At 27.8% G+C, this 14,335-nt stretch overlaps 1 protein-coding gene across 1 annotated transcript in view; it reads right to left on the reverse strand.

Moving 5' to 3' along the window:
- The window catches only part of LOC101238553 (glyoxylate/hydroxypyruvate reductase A), a 33,474-nt gene extending 20,085 nt beyond the window's left edge, over nt 1-13,389 (reverse strand). Inside the window, exons 1-2 of the mRNA XM_065801643.1 lie at nt 13,207-13,389; nt 10,248-10,367 (exon numbers count right to left, since the gene is read on the reverse strand). Of these exons, the coding sequence (XP_065657715.1) occupies nt 10,248-10,367; nt 13,207-13,372 (286 nt within the window). The 5' untranslated portion in view covers nt 13,373-13,389. The remainder of the gene's footprint in view (nt 1-10,247; nt 10,368-13,206) is intronic.
- Nucleotides 13,390-14,335: the final 946 nt, after the last annotated feature.

Here is a 14,335-nt window from a genome sequence, read left to right on the forward strand (position 1 = left end):
CTTTCTCCAAAGCATTTGATACAGTTGCACACAAAAGATTGTTAATAAAATTAAAAGCATTTTGCGAAAAATGAAGCTTTAGTAAACTGATTTAAAGCATATCTGACTAATAGAGTTCAAAGAGTTGCCCTTGGTACTTATAAATCAGAATGGAAGAAGGTAACAAGTGGAGTGCCACAGGGTTCAGTAATAGGTCTGCTATTATTTGTTATCTATATTGATGATATATCACAAGAAATAAAAAATTGCTGTAAGTTGTATGCTGACAATACAAAAATTATTTCGGTGATTACAAATATCAACGATAACTATGTAATTCAAGAGCATTTATTGAACCTTAATAAATGGAGTAAAAAATGGTTATTACACTTTAAAAATGAAAAATGCAAAATTATGCATATAGGGAAAAAAAAACCTCGCTATAATTATTATATGAGCCAACCAACAAGCAATAAAAATCATTACACTATGATAAAAACATCTTTGGAACAAGATTCAGAGGTCCTAATATCTATTGATATAAAATGGAAAATCATATAGATATGATTGCAGGAAAAGAAAACAGAATACTTGAACAAATAAAACATTGTTTAATATACTTAGATAAAGACCTAATGAAACTGCTGTATTGTTCGTTAGTTCAACCCCACTTGGAATTTGCTTTACCAATTTGGAATCCTATTTATAAAAAAGACATCAATAAAATAGAATTAGTACCACAACGAGCAACAAGAATAAGATGTTTAAAAGGTACGAAATATAAGGAGTAATTAAAAGATTTTTGATTGACGTCATAAGAAAAACGAAGAGAACGGAGCGATATAATAGAATATTATAAAATTAAAAATCATAAAGTAAATTGGAGATACCCTTCAATAAACAACTATATCCAAAATTAAGAAGTCATAATCAAAGGTTGCAGAAACAAAATGCTTGTATTTTAAAAGCAAGAACGCATTACTTTACTAATAGGATTGTTAATAAATGGAACAGTCGAACCTATGATGTTGTTAACTCTGCTAATTTAAATACTTTTAAAAATAAACTCGAGGAACATGAGAAGGGCAATTCTAAATAAAAGATTGTTATTATTTTGTTATATCACGAATTTAGTTAGTATTTTTGATTTTACTGTTAAAGTCACGCAACTACAGTGACATTATTTCATATAACTGCCATTGCGGATATTTTCAAAATCAACTATTTCTTTCGAGAATGCTTTCTTTTTACATCTGTGTATTTACATTTTCTCATGCGATTCTGTGCATAAGAATGATGTATAATTTAAAACGATGCATGATATTATTGGAATTGTGAAGGCGTCTACTGATAAACATTTTAAACATAAAAATAAAACATAAAGTAAAAAAATAAAAAGATTTTTAGTCTCCAATAAGCAAAAAAATTACATATTTTTTGTTTCTGAATCCATCAAAATTCCCTGACTTTTCCACAACTTTTGCAAAAATTTAATATACACCTTAACTTTTTAACATAGTTTAGAATTTCCCTGACTTTTCCATGTAAATATATATATATATATATATATATATATATATATATATATATATATATATATATATACACATATGTATAAAAATATATATACATATATTTATATATATATATATACATATATATAAAAATATATATACATATATATATATATATATATATATATATATATATATATATATATATATATATATATAATATATATATATATAGATATATATAAAAATATATATACACATATATATATATATATATATATATATATATGTATATATATACATATATATAAAAATAAATATACACATATATACATATGTAGATATATATATATATATATATATATATAATATATATATATGTATATATATTTTTATATATATGTATATATATATATATATATATATATATATATATATATATATATATATATATATATATATATATATATATATATATATATATATATATATATATATATATGTATATATATATATGTATATATATTTTTATTTATATATATATATTGCTGACAGTGATAACCGATAGGTTTTATTGTGCATTAGATAAAGGTAGAGAGGTTAAGGCCATTGCTCTAGACATTTCTAAAGCTTTTGATAAAGTTTGGCATGCTGGTCTTCTCCATAAGCTTTCTTCTTACGGTGTATATGGTAGAATCTTTAAGATTATTGAATCATTTTTTTCCAATCGTAGTATAAAAGTTGTCCTCGATGGACAGCATTCTTCTTCATACCCTATAACTTTAGGGGTTCCTCAAAGTTCAATCCTTGGCCCTATACTTTTTTTAATTTACATTAACGATCTTCTAGATATTCTCACACCTAAGGTGGCATTGCTTGCTGATGATACTACCATTTATTCTTGTTATGATAAGAAGCGAATGCTATCTGATTGCTTGGAGGGGGCATCTGAACTTTAAAAGGATCTCACTTCTACTACAGCATGGGGCTCACAGTGGCTGGTGAACTTTAATTCAGATAAAACTCAATTCTTTTCAGTCAATCATTATCGCAATAATTTAGATCTTCCTATATTTATGAACGATAATGTACCCGATGAGTCTTCTAACCTTCATCTTCTAGGACAAACTCTTACTTCCAACCTTTCTTGGAAACCATATATCAAATCTGTTGCAAAATTAGCATCTGTTAAGGTTGCATCTCTTTATCAAGCTCGATAGTTTCTTACTCGGGATTCTATTCTCTATCTGTATAAATCTCAAATCCGGCCTTGTATGGAATACTGTTGCCATATCTGGGGCGGATCTTCTAATGATGCCTTTTCGCTTTTAGACAAGGTGTAAAAACGGATTGTAAACATAGTTGAACCTGCTCTTGCAGCCAACCTCCAACCATTATCACATCGTCGTGATTTTGCTTCTCTTTCTCTTTTTAAAAAATACTATAATGGGCACTGCTCTAGTATTTGTAGAAATACTAGAGCAGTGCCCATTATAGTATTTGTACTATAATGGGCACTGCTAGTTGATGGCACAAGAGAGCTAGCGTCTCTTGTGCCATCAACTAAAATTCATTCTCGTGTTACTCGTCATGCAATTAAGTCTCATCCTTTTTCTGTGACTGTTCCTAAGTGCTCAAAAAACTTATATTCCTCTAGATTTTTTCCTCGAACATCAGTTCTTTGGAATTCGCTTTCTTCATCTTGCTTTCCTGATTCATATAATTTCATGTAATTTTTCTTTTATGTCGTCTATCAATCATTATCTTGCTCTACAATTTTAATCTTTTCTGTTCCAGTAACTTCCAAGTCTAATAGTGGTTGCTTGCAGCCTTGTTGGAACCAAAGATGTTTAAAATAAATAAAAATATATATATATATATATATATATATATATATATATATATATATATATATATATATATATATATATATATATATATATATATATATATATATATATATATATATATATATATATAGGCTTCACATAAATGGCGGGCTGTAGTCCATGCTTGTCTTCACAACCCTGTTGTTACATGATTTTTATGTAATTTTATGTAAAAAAAACGCAAAAACAATCAGTTTTTTTTTAACAGCACAAACTATTCTAAACTATTGTTGTGTATTATGCTATAAGTTAAATATGTGGTATTAAGTATTATGAATGTATTAAGTATGTTAAAAAGGAGGCAATATTTGTGCATGAATTGCAAAAAAATTTAACACGCTACTTTAGGTTTTTAAACTGGAAATTCAAAAACTTAAATGATGAGAATTATTACATAATAAAAAAAAATTATTAATGCGTTTCCCTTGATTAATAACCTAGTTTTTCATACTATTTAGTTTGTCTATAACTAGTATAAATGTCCATAACTATGTCTCAAAATTAATTATACAAAAAAAAACTATTGGCTTGAATATATATATATATATATATATATATATATATATATATATATATATGTATGTATGTATGTATATATAATGTATATATATATATATATATATATATATATATATATATATATGTATATATATATATATATATATATATATATATGTTATATATATATATATATATATATATATATATATATATATATATATATATATATATATATATATATATATATATATATATATATATATATATATATATATATATATATATATATATATATATATATATATATATATATATATATATATATATATATATACAACCCTCAGAACTAGGAAAAATGACCTTAAACTGTTAGAGGTTGGCATCAGGTCAGCAAAAAAAATTGACATAAAGGGGTTACCATAAAACATACAAGCCAGGTTGGCGAATTTTTGCTGAACTCAAACTCTTTGAGGTCGCCAGTTAGGTCGGCATTGCCAAATGCCGACTATAATTTGACAATCAAATTGGATATATATTAGGGCGGGCCAAATTTTTTGTCAATTAGAGCTGCCCCGCTAGAATGATTCTATGAACAATTCTTTGCAACTTTGGTCAAAGAACCATAGGTCTATCTCGATTTTCGAGTCTACCACTTTTCAAAAAATGATTTTTTCCCTATAACATCATTTTGATTCAAAATTCGATTTTTTATTCATCATTATTTTGTTGCTTTCAAGTCAACCACGTATTAATTGTAAAAAAACCTTAAGTAAAACATCATTACCGACATATTTTGTGACAGAGCACAACAACAATGACATTTATGAGTGTTCAGTTCATTCGTGTTTGAGCATCATTCCAGTGAAGGTAAATTATAAATTTCCTGGCAGCGAATAATTGTGAAATTCAAAACTAATCAAAAGGTATGTGTTAAAAATGTGTAATTTAATACACATAGGCATCGATGTTGTTCTCTTGCTTGATTACTTTTTTCTGAAATATGTAATACATTGTAATGTTTTTATATGTATAGCATGTAGGAATAATGTGTGTAGAATAATATATTTGAATGAATGGCATGTCAGAATAAAGTGTGTAGGAATAATGTATAGCATGCCGCCGAAAACCAAACTGGTCCTTAGAGGCGAAATGTCGTTTGACATTTCGCCATCAACTATATACTGTTTCCGTTGCTTGTTCATTCTAGAAAAATCTGCGAATGTTAACACATAAATTTTCAGTTTTGGAAAAGAGAATAAAATTAATCTTAAAAAATAATAATCATCATGTGTATTTACTACATCATTTTATATGAGAGTATTTTTTTGTTTATGTTTTGTAAACAAAGCGTCTTCGAGTCATTTATTTAGCGTTGGTTTTTCGTTTCAAATCAAAATTTGATATTTGAATTTAAATAAAATTGTCACCATTTTTACCACTGTGTATTTACCAATTTGTAGGTGGAAAAAATATATTCGAACCAAATGTTTTAAAATATACTAATTTCAGTTATTTTTTAATTCTTTTAGTAAAAGTATACAATGGATCCAAATGCACTGCCGTCTACATAGCAAACCGCAACAACATCAACGAGGACCGAAAGTCATTTGAAGCAGTTACTTTCGCATGATGTTGCTGTTTTTGGTGCATCTTGTGATTTGAGTGGACTATATCTGCCAACGAAACAGGATATTTTAAGATGTTTTTTTTTCTTGACCGAGTGTGCTAAACTGCAAAACAAAATGTTTTCGTATAAAACATTCGTACCACACGTAACAGACAAATTGATTGAAATTTGGAGTCAACTTAATGTTGAAATTCTAACAAAAAAAAGTGTTGTTAGAAAATTGGGTACATTGATTGAGAAGTATCAAATCGAAACTAAACATCCAAAAATCGCCACATTCAGAACGTTCGTGCAATCTACAAAAGAATTATTTTACATCAGCAAATGTCAATGTGACTTGAAGGCAGCATTATGCTCATGTGGATTGATTCCAGATCATTTGAAAGAGTTCACGCGAGATCAGTCTAGAAGATTGAGATCATGTCAGAAGATTGACGATACCGGAATTCGAAGAGCCAGCACCAATGTCAACAATAATATCAACAAGTATTGAAGAGAGCCATTTAGCATATGAACCAAGTACTGATACAGATGAGCCAAGTTCAAATCCACAAGATGTTCCGCCAGTGATACGAGGACCGTATACTCCCAGATACGATGTTTCGAACTTCGCTGCGATGTGTGATCGATTTGGTGTGTCTGATAAAATAGCAGCAGCACTCGCAACATCTCTTATGCAAGACATTTACATAAAAGATGAACATGGCAATCCTATCATCATGGATAAAAATAAAGTGTGTCGAGAAAAAGCCGAAAGCAGACAAGAATTGCTTCTTAAGCAGTATGATGCATCCAATTTGATAGCATTTTCATTCGACGGCCAAAAAAATGATGCTTAACAATGGAAAAAATCAATGAGAAGTTCCATGCAAGGATCGTGAAAGAACCACATCTTGTTGTTTTGAAGGAACCAAATTCTCAATTGATAGGCTACACAAAAGTCGAAAATGAAGATGCTGAACACAAATTGATGACATTGAATGCATTCTTCGTCGAAAAAGAAATTGCTCTTGATGCATTAATCGGTATATGCTGTGATGGTGAGCCAACAAATACTAGCGTAAGAAATGGGATTTTGCATCGATTTGAATTGCATTTGAATAGACCGCTGCATTGGTTTGTGTGCCTTCTGCACTTCAATGAGCTGCCTTTTTTATCATTTATTTGACACTTTGGAAGGATCATCGACCACTGGACCACGAACAACAACCGGAATGTTGGGCAAACAAATTGAAACGTGTGAAAATCTTCCAATATGTATCATTTGTCATTTTTCTCATCAATTTTTTCCATTATTAAATGGTAAAATTGCATTTAATTGATCTAATTTCGTTTTTTCAGCTTGTACATGTATTCGAGATAATCGTGCTAAAGAACATGCCACCTGATTTAGATCCATTTGAATTATCCACCGATTCAAAGTACTTATACAAAATGGCCAATGCAAATTCAAATGGTGTCTTTCCTGGGGATTTGTCTCACATTAAACCAGGACCAATAGCACATTCATGTTGGCTTACCAAGAGCGAATAGATTGTTGCGGTTGTATGTGTCAAATGAAAATCCATCACGGAATTTGAAAATTCTGACAACATACATAATGAAAGTGTATGTGCCGATGCACTTCAACATCAAGTACTATAATTCGGTCTTCGATAGTTTATTATTTTACAAATTAATTTGTTGGACACAATATTTGGATTCAAATCTACGCGGAGTTGTGAATAATGTCATTAAAGACAATTCATATTACGCACATTCCGAAAATATTTCGTAAGCGGTGTTATTTGATGATAAAAAAGAGACACGAAACATCGCAATCAAGAAAATTTTACATCTTAGAGTTTATCAAAAACCTTTGATGAACTTCAATTGTACAGATTATACGAATATGATTGATTTAAATAAAGATGATGTCTTATTCGAACCACTGTTTACGCATAGCATTACGTATGATCATTTGGAACAATATTTAGAATATGATGATCCACCATTGCCTGTTCCAAAAATTCCAGTACACATACAGGCAACGGAAAGACATGTTCAATTGCTGGCTACCATTTCTAAACGTGTTTTAGAAAAAAGTTGACACAGTGTTATGGCAGTTACATCAGAAAGTCGTGTAAAATACCCCAGACTTGAAAGCAAGAAAGACTTTCAAAAATAACTTATTTCACTTTTCTTCCACTAAATTCATTTATTTTTTATTTTTTACACATGTTCTTATTTTTTAGGTTGAATTTCTGTTGAAAAAAATAAAATAAAGATCAATTTTACTGAAAAACTTTTTCTTGGAAAATAGACGAAAAATAGTTAAAATATGTATGAAATGGCCTCTGGCGGTGGTCATAGGTAAAAATCAAGATCAGAAATGAATTTCTCGACCCCAAAAACCCCCCATATACACATAAAAAAGATAATATAACGATGAATAAAAAATTGAATTTTGAATCAAAATGATGTTATAGGGAAAAAAATCATTTTTTGAAAAGTGGGAGACTCAAAAATCCAAAACCTATGGTTCTTTCACCAAAGTTGCTTAGAATTGTCCATAGAATCATCAATCATAGAATCAGGTCCATACAAATTGGCCCGCCCTAATATATATATATATCCAATTTTATTGGATATATATATATATATATATATATATATATATATATATATATATATATATATATGTATATATATATATATATATATATATATATATATATATATACACAATCAAATTAACCAAATCCCTCTGCAAATATTGTTGTTATTGGTAACAGAATGGCTTAGTTCTAACTTACACCTACTCTGCAACTAGTTAAAAATTTTATTTCTAATTCATAAGCCTCATCTTATTACCTCTCCCAAGGATGAGGCTGACCTATTTGCGAAGAACTTTTCTTCTAATTTGACTTTTGAATCTAATAGCTATACTTTTCCTGATGTCCCCGTTAAACAGGTTACCCCATTGTTGGACATCCGCATCCACAAGCAGTAAAAGAGTTTAATTAAGAATTGTCAGTCTTGCAAAAGTGTTTTCCAGAATGCTTTCTTTTCAATAATATCTAGATTTCTTAATAAGTGCTGGACTGAATCTTCCTGCTTGCTGGAAAATGACATATGGGCTTAAACTTTTTATCTGGAGAATATACTGACCCTCAAGCAATCTTCAGATCACTCCTCCCTACTATTAGCAAGAACTTTGAGTCTTTAATCAACAAATTTCTAAAATTTTATTTCGATTCTAATAACTTACTCTTTGACAAACAATAAGGATTTTATAATTCTTGTTTTCAGGCTGACTAGATAATTGCTGTAACTGAACGATTCATGCATTAAATGGAGGCAGTGACTCTATTTCTTGCTGACTCATTTTTATACTCCTGTCTTGACAAAAACATCTTCTCTTTTTGACTGCTTAGAACAGGTAGCTAATCTTGAATTTGATCTTACTTCTGTAACAGATTGGGGCTTGAAGTGGCTTGTAAATTTTAACTACAACAAAAACAAGTTATTTACAGCAAAAAACTATCGCAATACTGTCAACATTCATATATTTAAGAATAGCTTCTCACTGAGTCCACTTCTTTATGTCTTCTTGGATTATAGTTAACTACAGACTTCTCTTGGAAACCATATAAACAGTCAATTGAAAAGTTAGCATCTGCTAAGGTTGCTTCTCTTTATTGTGCTGGCCATTATCTTACTCCTGAACCCATTCTCTACCTCTACAAAATTTATAAATATATCTCTACAAATCGCTTATTTGTTCCTATATAAATACTATTGTATATTAGGGCTGGCTTTTCTAATGATGCTCTTTCTCTTCTAGAGAAGATCTAAAAAGACGTTGCAAATGTAGTTGGACTTGCTTCATCTGATAATATTAGGGTCATAAGTTCTTGTTTGAGATGTATTTTAAAACTATATGCACCTATTTTATTGTTAGTACATGAAACGTTATGATTTAATGTATTGATTCTAGTTTTCAATACATAATGTAATCTGCTGACTTATAATGTATTAAAAGCAACCCTAGGAATTATGGTCAGCATTCAACAATGCCAACCTAACTGCCAACCTAGAAGGGTTTGAGGTTGGTAAAAAATCACTAACCTTATTTTTATGTTTTATTGTCAAACCTTTCTTTTACATTTTTTCTGCCAACCTGATGTCGGCCTCACAGAGATTAAGGTTGGCAAACTAATGCCACCTGATTTTTCCTAATTCTGAAAGCTGTATAAGTCAGCAGATTACATTATGTATCAAAAACTATTATGTTGTTTAGTAGGTAGATCTAAAGACTTTTTCTATCCAGAATCGTGAATGTATATCATCTTAAATAATTTGACATTGTTAAGTGCCAATTAAAGAGCATTACTTTCACAATACTGTATTAAAAACACTTAACAACTACTACCAATCGGTCTGGATTTTTCAAGCTAAAAAGTTTTAAAATGCTGAATTTAACCCAAACAGTTTTCGAGAAAAGTAAAAAAAAAAACAAAGTTTATTTTTGTCACAATAAAAGTCCTTCATATCTAGATAATACATGGCCAAAACCAAAACTACTCATGGATGTGTGTACTGAAGTTCCTGTAGCTCCCTGTTTCAGTACAATGCCAGAAGTGCCATTTCATGCATATATGTATGTGTGCATTTGAGTATGTACTTAAATGTTAATAATCATTATTTATATTTATACTTAGCTAAACATAATCTAGTTAACATAAATTAATAAACCTGCAAATATCCCTTGAATCCATTTTATACTTTTGATTCTGTTTGCAATTGGAAATAATGACATAGGATCAGTTAAAAGAATATCAAACTGTTCAATTTCTTCCAACAAAGTTTCAGTTTCTAAAAAAAATACTGCAATATTTTACACATGTTTTCTTTAAAAATACTTTGAAACAAAAAACTTAGAAAGTCAGATTTCATTTAATAGATCAAACATTAAAGTTATAAATTTAATTGTGTTATTTAAACGAATATTGCTTTTTCATAAGATATGACTTAAAACTCTGTTGTGTGAAGCTATAAACCATTAAATATCAAACAGAATCTCTAAAGGTCTAATAAGAAATTTAGTTTATATTTCATTTTTCTTTTAATTTTGCTTTTGAAGTATAAAAAAACTGCTTACAAAAAAAAAGGCCTTCACCTTCGGCATCTATCTGGCTGAAGTTAAAAAAATATTTGGTAGTTTATACTTTTTAGTAACTTCAAAACATTTTATCATAATTATCAAGTTTTAGTATATTTAACATAACAAATGAAAAAAAAAAAAAGAATTCTTTTCATTAACTTAGTTATATTAGGAAACTTATTCAGATCTTTGAACATTTTTTCTTAGCTTCATTGCATTTATAAGCCAAATAAATTTTTTCTATAAAACATTATTTCACATTTATTTATTGTTTCACTTTTAAACACAATTTTTAATAAAACTTATTTTTTGTTTTTGAAACTAAAACAATATTAAAAGAACAAACTAAAAACATAAGTTTACTTCCCCTACTTTTCTTTACTTCTTTTCTTTATTTCCTCAGAAGAAGTATGAGGAAATAAAGAAAAGAAGCTAATATATATATGATTACTATAATTCTCATTCCCTAAAGAAACTTTAGATATACTTTCTGGAGTTCTTATGCTTGCTCAAACTGATTTTATTAACTTTTTAAAAATGGACAAGTTTTTTTACAAACTTTCTTTACATGCTTTAAAAACTTTTTCTTTATACTTATTTGTAATATTATTATATTTTTTCAATCAACTAGAGAAAAAAAATGAAAGTTCAGTATGAATACTTTTTAAAACAACTGACTGTATAAAAAGTCTTTTTTTTTTTGTATTTTTAATGCAAACGTGAGTTTTACTGCTTTATCAATTTTATTGGGGTACGAATTTTTTTTTAGGGTACATATTAACTTAAACATTTCTTCTTCAAGTTCTTCTCTGGAGCTTTGAGATTTTCTTTGAGAGTTAATATGATGCTCTAAATCTCAAAAACTTAAACCCTGTATTAGTCAAACAGATTTTCATTGAATTTAGTATAAAATCATCTGTTTAGTCATGCCTTAGTTAAGTAAGACCATTTGTTAATTGGAAAAAAATAAAAAAGTACCCCTCGAGCTGGTTGAAACTACCCCAGCATTGGGGTACAAATCAGTCACTTTGAGGCTTACTTTTAAAACAGTGGTAGATTTAACAAAAATCAATATTTTACATACACTGTTTTTTTAATTTGTTTATGTAAGTCCATTACTTATTATATTACTTGTAATGCTAAAAAAAATTTATCATTTCTCGCAAAAAATCATTTGTAAATTAAAAAAAACCCAGCTAAGTCGTCCAATGCTCCTCGTTTTCCCCTACCATAAGTAGAGAAATTCAATTTCAAAATTTTTTCAATGATTATACATACAACAAAATTTATACTACCAGATCCCATCTTATTTGTATTTATATTTTTCCAAGAACGCACAAATTAAATTCTTTCGAGACTAGCATAAACTTTTTTTTTTTTTCTAATATTATTTAGGTGCCCCAAGACCTATTATATAATTTATTGGTACTTATAATTATAATTTAGCCAAATTTCTAAGAGACCTGTTATCTCCACTAACACTAACTGTGCTTTGCACAAAAAATTCAATTTTCCTCATTTAAGAAATAAGTCAAGTCAATCTCCACAAACATTTTTTAGAATCATATGATGTTACAAAACTTTATCTTAATTAAATCTTATTACCAATATTATATCAGTTGGATATATGAATATTCTAAGAATAATCTCAGTATTCAGAAATGCAGCTTCCATTTTATTTCCTTACGTTGTAAGTTTGTACAAATCCAAAAGGGACAACTCAGAAGCTTAATTATTAAAATGATCTTTTAATAATTAATTTTATTTTATATAAATTTTTAATGACTTCTGTGTATTCTTGCACCAGACAACCAACACAACATCAGTTTATCTTGATTGATTCTTTTAAAATACGAAATTTTCTATTCAAAGTACAAATTTTTTATTCAATTCCTGATAGTATTTAGCTCCTTTTTTTTTGTTCCAAAACACTCTATAGCTTTGCAGAAGCGGAGAAAACATTTCTTTAACAATACCTAAAAAATTGATTTTCATGGTCTAGCTGACCTGTCTGTAAATCTGAAGAGAAATGAAATATTTACAATAAATATTAGCATTTAGTTTTAAAGTTTGTTTGACTGATTTTATAAATGAGTTGATAGTCTATAAATTTAATCTAGCACTAGCATGTAGTGGTACTACATGCTAGTGCTAGATTAACAGAATCAAACTTATGATCAGTATCTAAAATAAAAATAAGTATAACTATTCTTCTTTATTACTTTTCTTCTTCTTATTATTATTATTATTATTGTTATTATTGTTATTATTAATGTTATTATTATAATTATTGTTATTATTATTGCTATTATAATTGTTGCATTTGCTGGTTCATAATGCAACCAGAACTCTTGTTAATCTCTTATTGTTGAATTAAATTTGTTTGTACATTTTAACATTAATACAAATGCTGTTTGTATACTTTAACATTAGTTTTTGAAAAAAAGTTGTAGTAAAAGCAAATAAAACCACTGTCAAGATGACAAAAAAATAATGCTGTAAACAAAAACTTTAATTTATTATAAAACTAAAATTAAAAAAAAAAAAAACCTTCCTTCTCTTGATTTTCTATTCTAGACAAAACTCTTTCTAAATGCTCTGGGTGCTTTATTTCATAAACTTTATATTCTGGAAGATAACTTGAGAGCATTTCGTGAATATGAGCAGTTGTATTAACAAGTAATGGGTGAAATAAAAGTGCAATTGATTTGTTCATTTTCAAAAACTTAAAAATATAAAGAAATTTCAATATAAAAAAAATATAACAAAAATATTATTAACTTAATCTTAATTAGAAAAAATACATTCGTAATAGTTGTAAGAATTATACTTAGACATACAACGTGCATAGTAATAATATGCAAGTCAATTGCATCATTATATGCACTATGCAGAAATTATTATTTAGTAAATACATATTTATCTAAATTCTTTATAGGTTTTTAACTTTTAACTAATTTTGCATTTAATAATTACGAAAAAATACTTATTAAAACTTTTCTCTAATATATACCTTAACTTTTTAAAAATACTTTATTTAGTAATTACATTAATTTTTCAATTTGGGTATTATTAATACCCAAATTGAAAAATTTATGTATAGTGTATATAAAAATTCATATAATACTATTAACTAAATAGTCTAAAATTACTTTTAACTCAGTTAGTAATGATTGATTTGTTAGGAAAAACAATATGCACTGTTCAAGATTTTGCGAATTTCTTTAAAAAAAAATTATAAACACAAGTTTAGGGTTTTGAAATTAAATTTTTATATCCCTTCAAGTAAACTTAATTACTGCGACATTTGATAAAATTAAAATAAACAAAAATAAAATATACACGCAAATTTGTTTCAATAAATTTACGTATTTGCGACAGCGTATATGGAGAAATATGTAATCCGGTAAATGTCGGGTGTCGTAAAATTACTCATTGGTAATATACAGTGGTAATACACACCAAAATAGCTTAAGGGCAGAGACAGCAAACCAAAACATAAAGGCATTGCCCAAAATATTTACAAATTTTTTTAACTATACTATATTTAATGTAAAAGAATCGTCCTGTGACGCCTGTGCTTCAAAAAATAATAGCATTATGTCAACTTAATATTATGAATAGTTATAACTACGCTATTAAACATTCTATAGAGAGTAAATTTACTGTTTCTAGCTAA

The sequence above is a fragment of the Hydra vulgaris genome, chromosome 07, assembly GCF_038396675.1.
Source record: "Hydra vulgaris chromosome 07, alternate assembly HydraT2T_AEP".
In the NCBI taxonomy this organism is placed as follows: Eukaryota; Metazoa; Cnidaria; class Hydrozoa; order Anthoathecata; family Hydridae; genus Hydra; species Hydra vulgaris.